Raw genomic sequence first — 22649 nt, 5'->3', positions numbered from 1 at the left:
AGAAAGGTTTATGCCTGCACAGATGTCACCTTCCCAAATGACATTACCTAAGCTGACATAAGCATGCTTCTTTCTGTAGGCATAGTTGTATCTACGCCGGGCGTTTTGCCATCATAGCTATTAATTAGGTGGTGGTTTTTCTCGCACTCCTAGCTGATGTAGCTATGCTAGCAAAATTTTGTAGTATAGATCAAGCCTTAAACTGAGTTAAAAAAAATGTTGACACAAACTTACACTGATATAACTGAATGGGTATAAAAATCATATCTTTGGTTATCAGTATAACTGTAGACCAGCTCTCAATCTCTCCTGCCTATTACTTGAACTAAAGTAATATATAAAGTTAAACAATTAAATGTTCTTTTAAATTCAAAATTACTTTTGTTTCCTTGTGCAGTAAGTCACAGTTCTGGCAGAATATTTAAATAGCTATATAAACTGTGATTTTTATTCCCACTGGGAACAGAAGCAAAGCTGACTCTTCTTGCTAGTTATATACACACAGTTCTAGTTGGAAAACTGAGGGATAACCTTGTATCTAAAGAGTGGGAAATGTATTTGTCTCTGAATTTTTGAAGGGTATAGATGGCTCTATCTGCCACCTTGTGGTAATTTGAGTGTTTACATTAGTTTTTGAAAACTAATAGAGCAATTAGACTTTGTCAGCTGCACACTTTTTTTTTTTACAGGCTGTGGGTTAATTTGTATACCAATTTTCAGAAATATTGCTTGTTCATCAGGAACAGTTGTCTAAAGCACAATGTAGCTGAGTTTAGCAGCTGCTTAACGTCCATCATATAGGGATCTCACCTAGTTGTTCTGGTTAAATGTTCATAAATGTATAATGTATTTTCATAATGTATTTTTGAAGGACAAAAGAAAGTAGTTTTACTGAGAAGTATAGTCCTTAATATTTTGGCAGTTATGTATGGAATATAAAAATGTAAAGGTTTTGATAGTCATTGACATCGTTGTTTAAAATGACTTCTGTAACTTCAGTATAATTCAGAGTTTCTGGCGTTCCTTTGCCTTTGTGAATATGTTAAAAAGGCTTCAAATGCACATTTGAAAAGGAATTTTTAAACACAAATCTTCTAGATAAAAAGACGAGTTAATGGAACATGAAGTAATTATGAAATGAACACTTACGAAGAAGTATTTAAAGTTTTTACTTCCCTTTAGCCTCTGTACCACAGAAACTGGAGCTGGAGCTTTTTCTGAGCTAAGTGGAAAACTTTCTGAGGTAGCGGCTGGCACTTGCAATGCTCTTATTCTGTTGCCTCCTGATCAAACAGGAAAATTGACTGCATTTTTAAGAGACAAGTTGAGTGAGGTAATATCTTTTTTTGGAGCAGCTTCTGTTGGTAGAAGGGACAAACTTACAAGGTTCATAGAGTTGTTCTTTAAGTATGGGGTAGGTAACCAGAGTGTCAGAGCTGAATACAAATTGGGACAGGTTAAGTATAAGTGGTTTAACTCATGCTGAAGGAGACCACTTAAAATGAAGTGGGCAGTTAAGGTTAGCAGGCAGGAAGGTGTATTGCAAATTGTTGTAATGATCTGTGAAACCAGTGTCTGTTTAGTCCATATTTTTTAGTTACTAGCAGAGTTATGTATTTAAGATGACCTGTGGAATGGAAAACTTGCCTTATGAGAAGAGACTCAGAGTTTGGCTTGTTTAGCCTAACCAAAAGAAAATTGAGGGGAGATATGATTGTGCTCTATAAATACATCAGACAGATAAATACCAGGGAGGGAGAGGAATTGTTTAAATTCAGCACCAGTGTGGACACAAGAACTAATGGATATAAACTGGCCATTGGGAAGTTCAGACTTGAAATTAGATGCAGGTTTCTAACCATCAGAGGAGTGAAGTTCTGGAATAGCCTTTCAAGGGGAGCAGCGGGGGCAAAAACCTAGCTGGCTTCAAAACTGAGCTTGATAAATTTATGGAGGGACTGGTTTGATGGGACAGTGTAGTTTGGCAATTGACTGATCTTTGACTACTGATGGTAGATATGTCAATGGCCTGTGAAGGGATGTTAGATAGGATGCATTCTGAGTTATAATAGAGTAGGTGTTTGTCTGAGTCTCATTCTCAGGGTTTAACTAATGGCCATATTTGTGGTTGGGAAGGAATTTTTCCCAAGGGCAGATCGGCAAAGGTAAAGGGTTTTTTTCCCCCAGGGCAAAGGGATTTTTCTCCTTCCTCTGTAGCATGGGGCACGGCTCACTTGTTGATGGATTATCTGTATCTTAGTCTTTAAACCATGATTTGAGGACTTTAATAACTCAGTCATAGGTTAGAGGTTTATTACAGGAGTGGGTGGGTGAGGTTCTGGGGCCTGCGTTGTTCAGGAGGTCAGAGTAGACGATCATAATGGTCCTATCTGACCTTAGAGTCTGAGTCTAAGTTCCCAGGTTTGTCTTGAAGGTGGTGTTATGCAGGTTTCCTTCGAGGATGAGGACTGAGAGGTCCATTATAGTGTGATCACACTGTGAAGTGTTCACCCACAGGTGATATGGTGTTTTTGTCTTATATGACTTTTCTATGAGCGTTCATTCTAGAGCGTAGTGATTGTCTGGGTTCACCCACGTGGTAGTGGTGGTGCACTGGGTGAGGTACACCATGTGTTGTGATAGGCATGTGTAGGATCCCTGGATGTGGAAAGTGGTGTTGTGGTGGGTAGTAATTATCATAGCAGTGGTGATATGTCTGCAGGTTTTTTATCTGTTCTAGAGGGGCCTGGTGCTGCTTTGAGTTGATATGTCCTGGTTTATCAGGAGCTTACTTCTGATGGGGGTTGTTTGAAGGACAGAAGAGGGGTTTGGAAAAGGTTTCTTTAAGTATGGGATCCCTATCAAGTGTGGGTTGCAGTTTGATGATACTTTGTATTGGGTCTAGTGTGAGGGTGGTGACAACTAGCAATGTGCAGTCAGTAGGTTTTTTCCGTATTGAAGCAGGTTCTTCCTGAGGTATTTAGATGGCCTGCTCGATTTCTCTGATGAAGTGTTCTTGTTTGGTGAAGGTCGTTTGTGTTAGTGTGTATCCTGGACTTTTTCTTTGGAGCAAATTCTGTGGTATCCAATTGCTTGGCTGTAGATAAGACTGTTATGGTTGCTGGATCTGTGGAGGATCCATGGGGTTCTTGAATGTAGATGTTTGTATGGTTCTGTTGCTGATCATGATGTCCCGGAAGTTGATGCTGATATGGAAATGTTCTAGAAAGTTGGATGGGTGGTAGTGGTTGAAATTGTGGTGGAAATCCTATGGGGGAATTTACGTAGTCTGTCCAGAGCATGAAAATGTCAGTGTATCTCGGGCATATCATTGGTTTCATGGTGCATTTTTCCAGAAGTAGTTCTTTGAGGTGGCCCATGAAGAGGTTGGCATATTGGGGAGCTGTTCTAATACCCATGACTGTTCCTTTGGTTTGGACTAATGGTTTGTTAAATGTGAAGTTGTTGTGGGGTGAGGGTGAAATGGGTGAGTTTGGTGATGTGGTTAGGGTGGATTTCCAGGTGTAGTATGTTATCTTGTATGTGTTTGAAGCGGACTGTGAGGTAGTCATAGTGAGAGATGTCGGTGTGGAGGGAGTTGACATTCATGGTGGCAGGGATGGTGGTCTGGTGGAAGCTGTTGATGTTGCAGTGTGTCTGGAGGAAGTTGATAGAGTTTTGGAGGATGATGTGATGAGTGATTTGAGGATGGTTTCTGAGGCCTGGTATTCCTTCAGTAAGAGTGCTGTGGCCAGATTTGATGGGTCTGTCTGGGTTCCCTTATTTGGGTATCTTGGGAAACATGTAGAAGATCCCAGTGGCAGGTTCATGGGGGATGAAGTTCTAGAAGTTTTTCTGAGCCCTGGTCTACACTTACCTGGAGATTCAGCGGCAGTCGACGGGAGTTACGCAAACTATGCAGAGTAGCTTCCGTAACTCCTGTCGACTGCTGTGCTTACCTCCTGTGCACCGTTTTCACAGCATTAAGCCGATGGGAACACAGTTCCCGTCGATGCAGCGCTATGCTACTTGAGGGGGTGGTTTTACTCAGTCGACTTCCTGATCGATTGAGTGGGTCTACACTGACCACTCAATCGACCCAGAAAGATCGATCTGGGGGCAGCGACTTTGCCGCTATCAGTATAGACATACACTGAGAGTTGTTTCGGGAAGGATTTGATGGTATCCTTAAATTCCTGGGGGAACTGTGGTGTGGAGTTGGCTGAGTTCTTTATAGTAAGTGGTGTCAAGAGTTGGCATTTTTGACATAGTCGTCATAGTTAAGGACTACAATGGCACCCCCTTTTTCCACTGATTTGATTGCTATCTGGTGATTGGATTTCAGGGAGTATGTAGCTATACTCTATTGTTTGAGAGATTGTGGTGAGTGTAATGTTTGAGGAGGATTTCACAGTTAATTTTTACCTGAATTTTAAAAACCGTTATGATTTTTTTCTCCTTTTAGCACTGCAGTGTTCCAAACCACACACAAGTGTACATATATTGGTAACAGATATAAATGAATTCAGCATCTTTCTGGCTCCACTGCATCTTTCCACAAATTTTAGCATTATATAGGTTTAACAGAGCTTGACAAGTTAACGGAGGATATTGTGAAAAGCTTTTGCTTTTTTACTTGATTTTCTTTGTGAATGCCAGGGGGAGCTCTTTCCTGTTAGCAGCTTCATTTTCTTGAAAGACACTGCTCCCAGAATGGATTACAGCAGTATTGTAGAGAATTGGTCATGCAGTGGTGTTAAATCAAGCATCAGCTGGAATTTGTGTGCAATAGTTATTTTTGTTTTCATAGGATCCTGCTGCTTGGCAGTACTGGCTATTTCATTTTTGCTTGTGTTTCATATGCCAAAATATGGACAATTTTCAGATGCCTGATTGTGGATTGTCTCCACCTTTTTCTCCCCTTTTTGCCTCAGCCAGCAGCTATCATTATGGTGCCATATAAGTATTGCTTCCGCACCCTAAAGTATAAATATGAGAGGTAGAAACTGCCCTCTCCCCCAAATTACTGAAAAATCAGAATGGTTGACCACTAAGTCCATCGCTTTACTTGTAAAGTGAGCAAATTTTCTGTACAAATTGCAGAGACAAAACTGTGGAACTTCCCCTCTATGCTATATATTCCTAAATTTTTAGGTTAGGTTCACACTTAAACATCAGAGCTTTTCAATTTATTCTTTCAATAATCTATCTGCCTGAGTTTTTTCATCAGCTGTGCAGTGCTGAGCTTTACAGCCTTTTTGGAAATTGTTTTTATGTATTCATTTTTAGTGGACAGTTTTTACTGTCAAATCTGTTTAATTTCTTACTATGCTCAGAGTACCTTCATAATGTGGTAGGGGTTGGTGCTCTAAATATAAATTTACTCTTTAAAATCTCTCTCATGCCAGTCATCTTTTCTTCTTTTGGGAAGGAGTTACCATATATTAAGTGTTAGCAATTCTGACTTTGATTTGGTGAATATACCTAAGTAAAATGCAACTTTTAAAAAGTCACCTACCTTTTGGAGAAAAACTTAATTTTAATGTATTGTGATGGCTTTAATACAGGTCTTGACTTCAAACTTTTGGTAAAATAGGATTCTTGGAATATCTCTGAGTTTGTGTGGAGAGATTTCTGTTCCAGACATAATTTATTATGGCACATCTTGTCAACACATCATTTTAATGTTAGTTTCTGCAGGAGCTTGTGGGGGAGATGAAGTTTGCCCTCCAGCATCCATTCTCATTCTTATGGACCTCTCAGTAGCAATTTGACCAGGTGGTACTGTTAATCCTACTTGAGAGAGATTGCAGAGGTTCAGATGAATGTGCTAAACTGTTGGGAGTCTTCCCAAAGAGCAGTAATGGGGAAACTGCACCTGTAGCACGAGATTGCTCTACTGTGGAGTCTCACAAGGATCAGTCACTCTCTCATCTTATTCAACATCTGCATGCAGCCACTAGGTGAACTGGTAAGATTATGTGGACTCAAGTACCAGCAGAACGTAAATGACACACAGCTCTACTTACCCTTCAGCACATATGATCATACTGCTACCACAAAGATGGTCCATTGCTTGAATGAGATCCAGCTCATGGATTGAGCTTCTACCAGCTGTTCTTCATACAAGCAAGGCAGAGATTATGGTGGGGGCAGAAGAAATCCCTCTGGTTGACATAAGACTCCATCCTGTCCTGTTGGATCATGACCTGGCCTCAGTTATACACTTTCATCAGCTTCCATCTGGACTACAGCAATGCAATACAACTGGGCATGAAGCCATCAGCCTGTAGAAAACTCCAGCTGCTACCGAATGCTGAAGTACATCTCCTCAGCAACATGGGCTCCTGTGAACATATCAAACCTGTTCTATCTCTGCACTGGCTTCCCATAGAACATTGAGTCAAGTTTAAGGTTCGTGTTTATCTTAAATGTGGTCAGTGAGGTGGGCACAGCATATCTGAAAGATGACCTAAAGCTCTGGGATGAACAACTCTGCTCTTTAGGTACAATTGAACTGGTTACCATAAGAGCGAAGCTAGTCCTTTGCAGGATATGGACCTTTCTGAGGGCAGTCCAAGACTGAAACAAGCTCCCACAAGAACTAAGGACCATCAAACACCTTGTCATTTTTTACTCAAAGTGCAAGGCATACTTCCTCAAACTTGAATTCTCAAAAATAAATATATAGCAGCATGTACATTTCTTTAAAAAAAGAAACAAACCCAAAACCACTCCCCTTTTCCCCTCCCAAAAAAACCACTACACTGCATGCACAATTTTTTCCTTGAGGAGAAGATTAGAGAAAATATGAACCACATGTGGTAGATGATAGTCATGTTGCTTAATGCAGTTCTAGAAGGCTTTGGATCCTATAGAGATGAGGGTGGCATAAGAATCTCTATGGAATAGAAAGGAGAAAAACAACTCCTAGGAGCTAGTGTAAATACTCTGTGGCTTACTCATGTATGACATCTCCTTTTCATCATGATTTTTCTCAGTAGGAATACCCAGTTTTTCAAGTTAGTACCAATTTAGCTACAGGGGATCATCCATTTTTGTCCAGTGTCTCTGATGTTGAGTGTAATTACTGTTGTTGTTTTTCTGATGTACAATTATGGTTTAAACAAATATGATGGTCATACTTGTATGTGTCTGTTTTTTACTAGTACTTACCTTTTGCTTTTTACCTTGTCTCTAAAAATATATTAGAGAAGATATTACCTGTCTGAGATCTAAGACTTGAATACATTCTCAAGTCTTTAACCAAGGTACTACACCTGGCATTGTTGCCATGTGTTTCTGCAGAAAACTGTAACACTTCTCCATGTTGCTACCCACTTCAAACAAACAATGGCCTTTCACCGGTTTAATATAGTCTTTTGCAATGGACTAACTGGGTATGTGGTTGGCTGATTCTCAGCTGTCTGCTTTAGTGAGAAAATCTTACTTTTATGCTTCCTTTTTATAGCTGAAGCCATCTTTGCCATAACCTCAGGTAGCAAACTTCTGTTATGGTTTTCTTAAGAAGAGTAGACAGACAAATGTCCCCTATAAAAAAGTTCCATTTAAAAATGGACGGTTACTACAGTATCAAACGCTTATTCATAGTTACAGTTAAATAGTGTCAACTGTATCATGGACTAAGCCTGAATGAAGTGTCCTTCGGTGTACTGGTTTTTAGAGGATGACAATTAGGGTATGATCCAAATTCTGTAACTTCAGGCTGGTATTTCCGTATTTAAATCTTAGCATGTTTAGTAGCTTTTTATCTTCTTAAACAATCCTGTTTTAGTGATATTTAGTGTTTTAGTGATGATATAGGATATCTGAGGGCTATGGTAATTGATTTGGTTGATCCACTCATTGCACTGGTTTTCAAGCTTTCTCGTGTAATTAGGACTGTAACTGTGCTTTCTCATATAATAGTGTTTATTTTTAGGAACACTAGGAAGGGGTTGGAATGGAAAGAAGAATATGGGGCACAAGGTTAACGTTTTTTAAAGTGGTTTTTTAAAATCTAGAGGATTGATTTTTTTCCCCCCTTTTTGAGAACACTTAGTTTTAGATATTGAGTTTCTCTGAGTTTGCTTTTATGAAAAATTGAAGGTCCTAAAATATCTTGATAGAAGGAAGCAGAGGAGTAGTGGTGTGTGCTGAATTATTAAATGCAAAACAGCCAGCTAAGACCAGGCTTCTGTTTTTAGTCAAATCAAACACACAAGAAGAATTGCAGCAAAAACACCAGGATTTTCTTTTCGTTTATACTTTTAGTGATGTTAAAAACATACTTGTGTAACATTCCATTAAACGTTTTTAGCATGCAAATACAGAATACGAACACAACTCCCACTCTCTGCCTAATGTTAACCTACTATTTGGAATACATATTTCTAATACTCTTAGCACACTCAGTGGGAGATTGTATGGAAGCTCTGTAAAGATGGTAACAATTTCAATATCTTACACTGATACGAGAAGCATACTAAATGTTTTCTATCTCTTTTCAGGATTTGGAGATAGTGTATTCCTATTTACATGGAATGGAAGCCTTGTCAAATCTGAGAGAACACCAGCTCAGGTATGGTATTTTAATTATGTTGCTTATGTGCTAGAGAGGCATCTGGTAGTGGTGAATTAGGAAATATATATTTTACCCAGATGATATGGTGATAAGTATCTTAATACTTGTAATAATATTTGATTTCTTTTATCATATAAAGTTGGCAGTAATAGTGCAGATTTTAATTTACTACTTGTCCATCCCATCAGCCTCTACAGGTAGAGTTTTTAAAACCAGAGTAACAAACTTTTGTAGAAGGTTGGTTGCCAAACTTTTTTCACCACTCATGTATTTTAGTTAAAGAATAAATTCAGTTTATATGAAATATTTCAGTGAGTAATTTTTAATTAAATACTAACAGAAATTTTAACTTGTATTAGAGGCAGAGCCTGCAGTGCCAAAGTTTGTCTAATGGGTTCCATTTTAACACACTGTTCTCAGTTGGCTGTAACTTTACCAAACTTTAAACGATTTAGGATGAAATTTTCCGTGCTTGGTGTCTGCCTCAGATTGAATTTTTTGGAAAGCTTTGGCAAAAATGGTTGAATGGCTTCTGAGAATGAAGTTGGGGAAAAATAAGCTGTTTTCCTAATGTTACATTATTATAGCTATTTTACGAAGGTCTAGCAACTCCATGTTCTTGAACAGGGACTTGAAATTGCATGAGGGTTGCCCTGTTGTCAGAGAGAGACGTTTTGCTGTCTCCATGAAATCTACCCAAATTTGGCTGATTTAAGTCTGTGAAAATTGTTTTTGATGTATGATGAGTACTGGTTTGCTAGAGAATGCTAGCAGAATTCTCTGAACATTGTCTCCGCTGAGCGTGTGCCATCTGAACAGAGCTCTGTGCTAACCACACTGTGTGTTCCAACCTGGATCTGCTTTTCATACCATTGGTTCTGGCTGTGGATGACCTCTTTGATGCTGGGTACCAGAACTGAGAGCAGGGAGACTCCTATGCTCTCAGTGCTCCTCCTGCTGGAACTCAGGCAACTTGGAGGAGGAGGAAGCAGCCCTCTTTGAATGCAGAAAGAACAGGCAAGGAGGAGACAAAAGCATGAGGGGAAAGAGGACAGGCTTGGTGGTTGGAACAGGAGCAAGGGGGGAGCCAAGTATAGGATAAAAGGTTGAACGGGGGCAGCTTGGAGGAGGATCGAAGCAAGGAAGACAGGGACAGAAGCTGAAAGGCTGGGGATGTGGGGAACTTAGTATGGGATGAGGGTGTAAGCAGGCAGGTTGGTGGGGTCAGGGCAGAAGGATATATAACCACTAGAGAACACTCCACTCCAGTAACTGGAATAGAACCCAAGATGCTGAAATACCAACATTACTCATTTGCCAGTAGGTCTCATAATGTTTGATGTTAGTGTCTCATTCCCCTTCAGTGACTGACCCACACAGAAGGTAACAGCCTACTATTACTATTAGTTGCTCTCTCAGCTCAGGTGGTAGAGGTTTTTGCTGTAGATCCGAAGGTTCCAACCCTGCTGATGACTGATGTGCAGAGGCAGCATGATTCTACATGATGAGATCTCAAATTTTTCAGTTTGCTTTTATGAAAACTTGAATTGTTATGAAGTTTTCAATGTAAGAAGAAATTTAAGATTGCAAAATCAAGCACCCCATGTGACATACCAAGGTATAAACCAGAACAATGAGTAGTTGTCACCCCGCCCTGTAATCTGGGCTGCACTTTACGATGCTATGTAGCCTCCAACTTGGACTGCTCATAAACAGTCTCCAGCATTTGTCACTCCCAACTATATCTTTTGTGCTGCAGCCAGCCACACCTTGGTTTTTACCATCTTTAATGATTACCACAGAGTGACTCCAACACATTCCCATTCCCAGATTTTCCCCAGAAACCTATGTCCTATTCTGGCCAGCCCTCTCCTGATTAGTACAAATGTCTTAAACCTGTTATTCCTTGAAGAGAATAATATGCACATAACTTGTTACCCCAAATGGCATTACCCAGACACTTCAACTTGAACACATTGGATTAGATAAAATAATAAAACAAGATTTTATTAACTACAAAGAAAGACTTTAAGTGAATACAAGAAATGAGGCATAAAAGTCAGAAATGGTTACAAGGAAAATAAAGGTGAAACATTTACTAGTATCTACTTCAACTATTTTAGTTGCAAAGCAAACTTTCTCACCACAAGCTCCAGCAGATTAGTGACCAAATTCTCAGGTCAGGAACCCTCCCCCCAGAGTCCAACAGCTACTTCCCTTGTCCCTTCAGATGCAGTGAATATGATGGGCAGGGGGGAGAGGGGTGTATTGTGGTGTCTGTCCCTTTGTTTTATAGTCCTGTCCCTCTTTGAGGAGCATTTCCAGCTGGGAGCAAGGCGACAAGCAGTCTGGGTGGGAGGAAACTCAATGCTGTTTCTTTGCTAAGATGTAGATTTTTGCTCTTGCCCCCTTTCCTGCCAAAGAATGGCCACTTAGCACGTAATGGTCCATCAGCCTTGTTGACACCTGGCTGTGGCATCAGTTTGCCCTTTGTCTCTGAAGAACTGGTTTGGCCACTCCCCAGACTATTCTGGGAAACATACTTTTAATCACGATTTCAGTTTATATTTTATAACTTGACATATAATGCTGTATGTGCATTTTGCCATGATACTGATCATCAAATCCTGAGTTTTCAAATGATACCTTACGGGACATACTTTGTATAAATGTTGTAACAGTGTGTAGGGTCTGAACATGGGTATATTCTGTCGCATGGAAAATGCTACAAATGTGTTTGCCCATGCAACTTTAATTTGGCCCCCTGCTCTATATGTATTATGATAGTCTTTAATTACATGATCACAAACTATTTTTTCTGTAGGACCCCTGCCTCATTCAGTTCACATGACAGAGTGTGTGCTGGGAATGAATCAGTTGTTTAGTCAGTGAGGTTATTGTCTGTAGGACTCATGCCTCATATGTTTCTGAAGTTGGGGAAGTGTGTGATGAATAATGCAAGAGAGTGCATGGGGGGAAAAGGATGATCTTGTGGCTAATGCAGTTGAATATTGCCTTGAAGAATGATTCTATCCATGCCTATGCCACAAAGTTCCTGTGTGATCAAGTCACTTAAGAAAGTTTGGTTTAGGTGTATGTCTACACTGTGTCTAGGAGGAGCCTCCTAATATTTGTGCTAAAAATAGCTGTTTGGATGTTGCAGCACCAAATTCTGTCCTTAATTAAAACTGCATTGCTGGAGACTTGATTTCTTATAATTGATGTGTACAGTTTGACATGACTAATTTGACTACTGCTGTTCTGTAAAAATCGTTTTGCTTGAGTGTTGTTAGTAAAGGAGGCCTGAAGCAAAGCCAGGAGTCCTCAAGTACTTAGGAGCAGTTATTACACCACTTTCCATCATATTTAAATACCAGTCCACTGGCAAGTGCAATACATCTTTAGTTTTAATTGAAAAGAGGTGTCAAGAGAATTGAGCACTTCTGAAATTAAATCTTTAATTTAAAAAATAATTTATGTTAGCATAGGTTACAGGTGAAGTGTGTTCAAGGATGCAGTTGTACCATACTGTGAAGGGTGAAGCTAGTGGCAATCTAGAAATCTGTTAAACGCTTCTAAATTTGTTTTAACATTCCCTGATGTGTCCATAGTGTAAAATGCTTATTAGGGAAAAAATATTCAAGAATTACTTTAAATTGTCAGTTATGTGCATGTAACTGCAAATCCTCCCACTCCTTTCCTATTGTATAAAAAAAGCCACATTTTATTCTGTTTTTTGTAAAAAATAATTTATAGAATAGAATACTAGTGAACTTTGGCTCATCTTCTATGTGTATCTTTTACTGCTTTTTCCCACTCTTGCTGAGGGTGTTTTTTGCCCATATTTTAAACACTTGGACTATATCCTACAGAAGTGAAAATATTATTCATATAAATGTTTTTCACTGTTACCTGGTCCTGAGTGAAATTCAAAATGCACAATCTTAATCAAACCTATGCCATTGTAATTACTGCAGTAGGTGATGCTATTCTGGTTCTGACAGTCTTATGATCTTTTAAAGAGAAGTAGTCCACCGCACAGTCAGATGTGTTGGTTCCACGAACTACTAATAAACATACTCATGTTTTTAAAAATTATTCTTTTCTGGTTTAATATTATTGCAAGTATGGTACCATCAGGTAAACTTGTTGGTTGGTTTATTAGACATTCAGCATCCTTAAATTAATATTTCATCTTATTAAAAACACAAGATTTTTAATAGGGAATAAAAATAATTAGTGTGCTGCAGTGCATGAACCAATATAGTGGGGCAAGCCAAGTTGTGTATGTTGTCTTATTTGAATGCATTGAATTAACTTTGACACAAATCAGATCTATGGTCTGTATGCTAATCTTTAGTCTCTAGATGCTGTTACTTTGTCCTTTACATGTCATCTTCAGTTTTATCCAAGTATTGATTTTTTTATCCAAAAGCATTTAGAATATATTTTGCAACTTGTAGGTAGGTAGAGAATTCATGTAGTTCTTCACTTTGTTCTGGAAAGTGAGCTTTGATCTCACACAAACTGTTGCAGTATTAATTATAAAATTATATGTAACTTTTTTAGCATACTTACCCATGTTTGACAATACTAGGCTTAAACAGACCCTATAACAAAGATCAGAGTAAATCCATATGGTGGCATGCTACATTGATGAATGGCTTTGATTTGTAAACTGGAATTACATCAAGAGACTCTTGTTAAGGAATGTGTGGAACTTGCCCTGTAAATTTACTAACACAGAGGAGTCCTAGAAGAGAGCTTCTGTTTACAGTACCATACTTAGAAAAGGCTGGCCTTATCCAAATATGGGTTTATAGTGTTTTCTAGGGTAGTAACACTCTTTTTGTGCCTGTTAGTTTGTAAACCATTTTTAGATGAGAATTGTTTTCATGTGTTTTTTTAAACAGCAAGCTTTTCTTCTAGAATAGCTCTGTTGTTCATGGCTGAAAAATGCTACCTTAGAGGGTTTTTTGGGGGTTTTTTTGAGATTGGTTTTAGTTCTAAATTTAGTTGACTCAGTAGTGTTGTGATATAAAAGACATGTAACATTCAAATAAATATTAGCACATCCACAGTACTGGTCAGAAACTTTCATAGAACATGAGGGCTGGAAGGGACCTCAAGAGGCCATCTAGTCCAACCCGTTGCTTATAGTGGGACCAACCCCAACTAAATCATCCCAGCCAGGGCTTTGTCAAGCTGCACCTTAAAAACCTCTAAAGGTGGAGAGGAGATTCCATCACCTCCCCAGCCAACCCATTCCAGGTAACTTAGGTAACTCATTCCAACTTTATAAGGAAGTAATCAACTGCCTGTTATGAAAAAGCTTTAATTATATTAAATGTAACAAAACACATGCATTGGTTACTGGAAATACTGTGCCACCTTCAGCAAAAGGATTGTATTACTTGTTTATGTACAGAAAATTCAGCCATAGTGCTACTAAGGAAAGATGGACTTGTCTCACTAGAGCAGGAATGGATTTCAACCTTGGCCCAAATTAAAATCAAAGCTGAATTTATGTAAAATTACAGTAAAATTGTATTTATAGTAAAATTGCATTGTCATTGAGAGACCAGATTCCTAATAATTCCTAATCCCAGCCTGCCCATCACACACAACCTTGTGCTACCAGGTTCCTTTATTAATATTTCAGTTTTTTAAACCTTTGCTCCAGAAGTGATGTTTTTCCCATTCTATACTGTCTCTGCTCCATAGATTGATTTATGACAAATAAGGGTATGTTTATACTGATGGCGGCAAAGCCGCCGCCATCAGATTGATCTTTCTGGATTGATTGAGTGGTCAGCGTAGACCCGCTCAATCGATCAGGAAGTCGACTGAGTAAAACTACCCCCTCAAGTGGCACAGTGCAGTTAAGACAACGCGCAGAAGGGAAGCACAGCAGTCGACGGGAGTTACGCAAGCTACTTTGCGTAGTATGTGTAACTCCCGTCGACTGCTGCTGAATCTCCAGGTAAGTGTAGACCAGGGCTAAGACTCAGAAGCTCAATAATGGAAAATCAAGATCCTAGAACGAAGAGCAGGCACCTGTTTTCTTTTAAGTTTGCAGGATTTCTCATGGAAAGCCATGTGCATCCCTGTGACACTGGACAATGTTTCAGCAGTAGGCTGTATTAATAAGCAGTGAGGTCCAGTAATCCTTTCATTGTCCAGGGAAGCAAAAATGGCCGTCCAGTGAACAGAAAATTTTTGGTATGGGAGATGCAAATCAGAGAGGTTCTCAACATCAAAGTGGACTATTCGATTAGAGTATCCTTGCATCCAGGAGCAGAGAAAAATTCAGGCCCTACCCATTAACAGGAATAACTACCTTGTTTCCCCTCAATGGCCAAGGTTGTTAAAAAGATGTAAGATTGTGTGTATGGTAATTCTAGTAGCACCAAAGTGACTATCGAGGCTATGGTTTAGGAGTCCATAGCAATGGCAATGAGGAAATGTTTTCAGCTTTTACAGAAAAATCCAAGTGATCCAGGGGCCTAAACCAGTTTCTCCACCGACTCATTCAGCAGCCATGCTGTCAGACTTTTTCCACTTATCTGTGATGCAAGGCGGATTGATTTTTAAATCATGAATTAAATCACCAAGTGGAAACACTCAATTTAAATCATCAATTTTAATCAACTTTTCCATTTGTACTTTTATTTTCTAAAGAAAGGCGCATCTTTATTGGTTGATATAACTGTTAAAACATTGACTTGCAAGTAAATGGAGCCTTTACACGAGGTTTGGTACATCTTTTTGCTACCTAGGAGGATATAGTATAATTGTATACATTATTTAAGCAATTATATAGCTTAAAATTTTCAAATTCTTATTAGTTGTGCATTTTTAGTATATTAGAAAACGGGGAATGATATATTGCTTATTTACTAGATAATTCACTTTTTGCTCATGAGTTTGTCAAGCTACATTAGGATGGCAACTGAAATTCAACTGAACACACATACAGCGTGTACTATTTACTTTTATCAAGCAAAACAACCTTAATATTTTGGATAAATAAAGTTATCTTATTAAAACATGTTTCACATTTTTCATCTAAATTAACCAGCGGGATTAACTGTAATCAGTGAATTAAATTGATTATTTCAGGTCAGCCTAGAAAAAATTTCAAATATGCCTAAATGAAAGTGGCTGAAGATTAATTTGATCTGATCTTTGTCTCTTGAAAATGAGACAGTCACCTAAATTACTTAAGCTGACCTATTGTCATATTTATAAAGCTTGACCTCAAAAGTTAGATGTTTTTCCCCTGATTCTGTCTTTACATAGACAAATAGAGTTTAACTCAGTTTTTGATAGAGGCTCATGGATTCAACATATTTATTTAAATTCTTTAAAAGATAGGTAGTTTAGGCCTTAATATATTGTGTGGTAAATTCATATTTCATTGTAAAGGTTTATTTTTAAAAAGAAAAACTTATTATAATTTAAAATAAAATAAAATCTAATTTAAATTAAAATCCGTTTTTTTTTAAAATTGTTTTAAAAAAAAATCTCTCTCATCTACTTTAGTTGGATGAAGATAATAGTGCTGGGAAACTTTATTTTGGTATGTCATCAGAAGCTAGGGCTCACCTTCACATAGCCAGATAGCTCATTGCATCAAAGAAGCTCACACCACCAAGTGACTGAGAATTTCTGCCTGGAATTTAAATATAGTTCCTAATGTTTTAATAAAATATTCACATTAGCTTCTTAAGCAAATCTCCTTATGTTTGTCCATCAAGTAGCCTTTCTATTTGCAATCTGTTCTGTAAGTGTAGAATATCTAATTGGGAGAGGAAGGGTGTAATCCACCGAGCCACAATGCTGTATATTTCACGAAGATAAAGTGGTTCTAAGAAGAATCACTGATTTAATCACTAAAAGGAACATTGCTGTTCCCAGGACACAGGAAATTCCCTTACAATTGTGTCAGAAATAAGTGCACCTGAAGGAAGAGTGGCACATACTGGATGTGAAAGGGGCATTAAGGATTTTCCTGCAGGAAAATCTCTTCACTTTTTGTAATTTACTGCCCTTTTGGAATTGGAAATCAGCAAGGGATTTTAATGCTAAAGCGTCAAAATTCCAGCTAATGGCAGAAGTGTCAACATGAGGTATTTTATTTAAGTATATTTGGCTTGACCTGAAAAAGGGGATACTGGTAATCTGATCAGTATTGCTTTATTTTTTCTTAAAATGTGCCTCAAATGCTGAACTAGCTTATGTAAAATAATACCTAACTCTTCGACAACACTTTTAATCAAATCTGAAAGCATGTTATAAAGGAGGTCAATATCATTATCCTCTTTTTACAGAGACTACGCATTTAATGGGAGAAGTTACATCCCACTTATAGTGTTAGGCAAACTGGCAACTTCAATACTGTAAACTCACCAGTTTAGATATGTGGGTAAACAACTTTATGTTTAAACATACAGTATTTTCATAAAGAGCTCAGAACAAATGTGAAAATATTAATTAAATATTTTAATAAACATTTTTGAGACATTGAGGCTTCTTTTGAATGATAAACTATGAAGGTTGTAAAGGAAAGAAATTTATGTCTTATATTTTCTCTTACAGACTGATGTGTGAAACTGTGAGATATGAAAGACATGAAGCAAACGAAGTTCTGTATTAGTAAGTGTTTCTTCTCTTCTTCTCTGTGCAGTTCAGTGAACCAAATCTTTCCTAAACATGCTAAAGGGTGTATTTATTCCAATTTGCTGATTAAAACCTTTCTTCTGTAAACACAAATGAGCCACCTTAACTTCTTCATCAAGTAGTATAGAACTGTGCAGGTTAAAACTGGGGCCGGTGATAGAGCTGATGTACATTGTTGTAACTTTGTAGTCAGTGAAAGGGCAGAGAATTAGTGGGTGTGGGAATGTCATCTTCTCAGATTAAGCTGTCATCTGGATTTTATGTCAATCAAGATAAAGCAGTAGTGAACAGCTTTTCCTGCCATAGGTGCTAGATTAACAAATCTAGCATGGGTACTAATTAGCAGGGATGTGAACTGATGTCACTTCAGATACACACAACTTTAACAACACACACCCTTTAGTGTGCCATTCATTATTTTCCCTCAGAATGGGCTAAATGTTTTCAGATTTTAATTTAAAGCAGGTAACCTACAATGCAGTGCAGTCTTCATCAATAGATGAGTTGAAATGTGTAATGAATAATTCAACCTTGCACATTTTACTAATCCACTTGTCCAGAGCTTGTAATTTTGGTTTTTGCATGGCCAAATACATTTTTGTATTCATTATTGATCATGGCAAAGAATTGATGAGTATACTTATGTGCTAAACTTTCACAATTGCAGGTTTGAAATAATGTCTAAAGAAACTGGACTAAACTAAACGGTTGTATCTAAAGAAAGGAATACTGTAAATAAAAATCTGTAGATACTAACATACTCTAATATTATCTAGCCAGTATAATCTTATATGATTGATTGCACGTACCTATTTTACCAGTGAAACTTGTGGTGGCAATTTTTGTTCCATTCTAGTTTGTCTGCATTCCTTTTTTATATGTACTTGTGTTTAATAATAATCATCTAGACTCTAAAACTCAGGAATAGGAGTGTTACCTGATTATTAGTTTAAACAAAGAATAGGTGTCATAGACATTGTCTGTTTTTTGGTGAACAAAATAAATGCTGTTGTTCACAAAATGAATGGTATTCATAATACTTAAATAAGGATTCAAGGTATATATATTTCTGAGAAAATGTAACATGCAAATGGAAAATCCTGAAATCTGGGTTAATTTGAAGTGCCTTTCCCATTCCTTTGCATTGATTCCCTTTGTCAGGCCTTTCATGTGATTTTATCTTCACTTTGATTTTCTGCCTGTCCTTTCTACTTACTCACTTTCTTTTTTGTGCTCCATTCAGTAGGTCTAATTGGCAATTTCTTCCTATACACACAAGTGCAAAATGTTTTTGGTTTTAGTATTGAGCAATCTGTGCACACTTGGACTTTTTATGTTAAGGGTGGGGCGGAGGTCAATCTGAAAACCTATAAAGTACTGGAATAACCTTTTAAAATGTTGGAATTTTGTCAAGTCGGACACACAAAAAATAGGGGAGTCTAGATTGTAGTTGAGCATTTTGATACATTTTGAGATCAAAGATGGATCTGTAAGGAAATCCTGTAAGATTAACAATTATGCAATTTCTTGTAATGCTCCTTGATTATGTATGTTCACAATATCCCTACTTGAGAGTGGCTCTGAAATTGTGGCGTTTTCAGTTCACTTGTAGCTACAAGTTAACTTCAAACTTACTTTAGTATGGTAAACCTCTTGGGAGAAAAAACTTGTTCTCTTTTGTGTCCTTCCTAAGCCTAGCATACATATGACAGGACATGTGTATTATTGACTTATAAAGTTACAACATGTTATAAAGAGGATGCATTCATTAGTCCTTGTATCTGTGTATTTCAAGGGTTAGGTAATAAGCTATAGACTCTCATCTCTAGGTCAGTAGTGACCAAAAGTTATTTTTGACCAGTATGAAATGAGTCGGGCATCAATCCAGTTTTCTACTGGATATTTAAAAACCTCACAATTGTTAGCCCTTGTTTTGTAGTCTCAAAGGCCAAGGATTTAAGTAGGCATGGAGATTGAACTCCTTACCTGTTCAGTATGTAAACAGAGTGTTTTATTTCAGTGTTGTCAGTGTGACAGTTTTTCACAAGCTCTAAAATTCATTTAAAAAAGTCTCTATGAAAGTAGCTGCAACTATGACTGAGCTATAAATGATTGATTGACCTCCTTTTTTCCCCATGTATGTATGAGTGACCTCCCCCAGGCGCAACTTAATGTATCAATATTGGGAAGCTAAATCTTTATTTCTCTCCATGTCAAGATGAAAGCCAATATACTTGCTGTCAGGTGGAACAAACTACCCACAGAAGTAATATACGTTCACTATAAATATCATGGTTTTTTTTTAAATGAAGGATTAAAGCCTTCTTTTCTCAGGTTCTCATGGGCACAGAGAGTGCTATGTGTGTGGGGAGGGGCACCAATTATCTCATCTAAAGATGTGAGATACACACTTAAATGTAACACCAAAAATTATCCATATTCATCAAAAAACCTGACCACCATGCTATCCATTTTTATCTTTGTACTAAAACAGATAAGTTGTAAGTATTCATAATACCTTTTTAAGTGATTAAAAAAAAATTTTAATGGCCAAAAGGGGGAAAAAATGGAACATGTTGTTAAAATTGACTTAGCTCATCTGCATTTACTTTACTATCAGCGGGTGTGTATATGCCTGCAACAAATTCTCAAACCCTACGGCCATCTCCTTGTTTAACATGGAAACTGGGTTATTAAAAGTGGCAGTTCAGCTCCAGTTATTCTTCATTTGCCCGACATCTCTACTACTTTCATTCGATGTGAAGTTAATGATAGAATGGCTAAAAGCCTTTGAGGCAAAAGTTCAGGTTTGACGTTTTTTCTGATGCACGCACATCTAATTTTCTTACCTGCTTGACAAGACACTACTACCCCAAAGTCAGATTTATTTATTTATTTTTCCTGCTTATTACATATTCTGTCAAAGTACTTGTTAAAAAGATTCTTGTTCTTCACATCTACATCACATTGACACTTGGCACTGCCAGAGATGAGGCTTGGTCAGCATTTTTATTTATAAACCTAATTTTTAATAGTTGTATAAGTTGCCATTTTAATTTGTCAGACTTAAACTTGGCAACCAAAGTACAATTTTTTTATGACAAAATTAGATTAAATCTGCTCTACTATATTTGGCAAATGAGGGATATTTCTGACTATAAAAGCTTTTTTAAAGCTCCTCTGAATTAAAAAAAAAAAACAACCACCCCCCCCACCCCCCCAAACTACCAACTTTAAATAATCTTTTTTTCTGTTAACTAGTCCATGGTTGATACGTGGTATATAGCTATGCAATTTGACATTTGTACATATGATTTTGATTGTGAGGATTGGAGTGAACCATGTACAATCAGTGTACCAGAAATGATTTTTGAGATCTATTCATGCAATTTTAATTTTGACTAGAATTAAAAAACAGGGTTTTAAAATATAAAAGTTGTAGTAATAAAGTTTTCTTTTAGACAAAAGAAAGAAAACTGTCATAGCTGGATTGTTCCAAATCAGACAGGATGCGAGATTGATTATATGATATTCTTCATATAAGGCACAATGTTAAAGACTATGTGGAGGAATTAATATGAATTTTCTTTTTTGGTATCTAGATCAGTGTGTCAATATTACTAGGAAGTAGTTTTTATTTTTATAAGGAAATTATATGAAACCACTGTGTGTATGTGTATGAAATAATTTAAATAGCTTAAATGCTGCTTGAGATTTCTCTTATCTCCTTTCTTTGAATATGATATGGCAGTGGCTCTCAACTTTTCCAGACTACCTGCACGCCTTTCAGGAGTCTGATTTATCTTGCGTTCCCCAAGTTTCACCTTACTTAAAAATTACTCGCTTACAAAATCAGACATAAAAATACAAAAGTGTCAGCACACTTACTGAAAAATTGCTTACTTTCTCATTTTTACTATATAATTATAAAATAAATCAATTGGAATATAAATATTATACTTACATTTCAGTATATAGAGCAGTATAAACAAGTCATTGCCTGTGTGAAATTTTAGTGTGTACTGACTTCACTAGTGCTTTTAATGTAGCCTGTTGTAAAACTAGACAAATATCTAGGTGAGTTGATTTACCCCCTGGAAGGAACTCTGCATACTGCCAGGGGTATGCATCCGCTGGTTGAAAATCACTGAATTACTGGTTGGCAGACAGTTTTTGAATTTTGATGTCAGGTTGTCATCTGAAGAGATTAAAATCAACAATGTTCACATATGGCTGAAATATGCTGGGGAGGTGACTTGAGTTCTTTGGGCCAAATTCATCTCTATTGTTTGACTTCAGTGGAGTTAAACCAGAGATGAATTTTTTCCATTAACTTTTTATGATTGATAAAAAAGCAGGTTGCTCTGTGAAACTTTACCTTTGATAAGAGGATCTCCTAGCTACTACATGATTAATGTTTGTTCCTCCTTCCCTCCCCAACTTCCTTTTTGAGACTGTACCAAACACAACATTTCCAAGACTGATATATTTGATAAATACTTCTTAAATTCTTGCCAATGAGAGAGAACACAGAAGCCTTGAATGTTAGTTATCTATTAGTGGCATCAGTAGGTTTGCCTCCTAAAACTGAAATGCCTATGAGTGTTCTCCACCTTTTAAAACATTTTGAACAATTTTAAATAAGATTAATTTTCTTCCATCAACACTTACTAAAATTCCCTAATTTTAATATAATTTGGATTTTTTCCTACTTTTTCAATAATACAATACTAGATTAGTTCTGCAGCCACGTGCAATGTTCATGTGAAAAACCTTTAATCTATCTTCAGTCATGGACATAATTTGATTAAAAAAAAAGAAATACATGTATTAATACACAAAAGATAACTTGAGAAGACTTCTAAATGATCAGGGGAGTTGAATCAGTTATTTTGCTAAACTGAAGATACACAGTTTCAGGTACTCAAAAGAAAAAAGACAATTTGTTGGTTGAATTTCTGATTAAGGTACACTGTATCTCTTAATGAAATGTTTCACTGCATAGCTATACCTCCCATCTTCCATTTCTTCCCGTCCCACTTTTTTTTTTTTTTTTTTTTTTTAAGTAGTTTGTCATTTGGAGTAAGAAAAAACTATGAAATTGCTAGTGCCACGGTGTGTTTGGTAGCAGTTGGTATATGACATTTCTGTGGTGAACGTAGTTTGTTTTTATTAAGTTGAAGACAATATCATATATTGGGGGGGGGGAATTTTTACCTGTGTTCCTCTTGGGTGGCTCTGTGTTCTAAGATTAGATCCAAATGTTCTCATTTTGTAGCTGTGATATCCCAGAATGACATCGTCTGGGGGTGCTGCAACTCAATGGAACCTGCTACTGGATCTTTCCAGGACCTCGAAAGATTTGGGTTTTTTATGTAGGGCC

At 37.3% G+C, this 22649-nt stretch overlaps 1 protein-coding gene across 8 annotated transcripts in view; it reads left to right on the top strand.

Moving 5' to 3' along the window:
• Window positions 1-22649, top strand: part of RAPGEF2 (Rap guanine nucleotide exchange factor 2) — a 291653-nt gene that overhangs the window by 96854 nt on the left and 172150 nt on the right. For all 8 annotated transcript variants that reach the window (XM_067551808.1, XM_067551805.1, XM_067551809.1 and 5 more), the window contains exons 2-3: window positions 8511-8581; window positions 17186-17242. In XM_067551808.1, the coding sequence (XP_067407909.1) occupies window positions 8511-8581; window positions 17186-17242 (128 nt within the window). The remainder of the gene's footprint in view (window positions 1-8510; window positions 8582-17185; window positions 17243-22649) is intronic.

The sequence above is a fragment of the Emydura macquarii genome, unplaced genomic scaffold (genome assembly GCF_026122565.2).
Source record: "Emydura macquarii macquarii isolate MOO-44397 ecotype Brisbane River unplaced genomic scaffold, CSIRO-AGI_Emac_v2 contig_1363, whole genome shotgun sequence".
NCBI classification, from domain to species: domain Eukaryota; kingdom Metazoa; phylum Chordata; order Testudines; family Chelidae; genus Emydura; species Emydura macquarii.
Note: the sequence above shows the minus strand (reverse complement) of the source record. Positions and strands in the feature narration are given on the sequence as shown.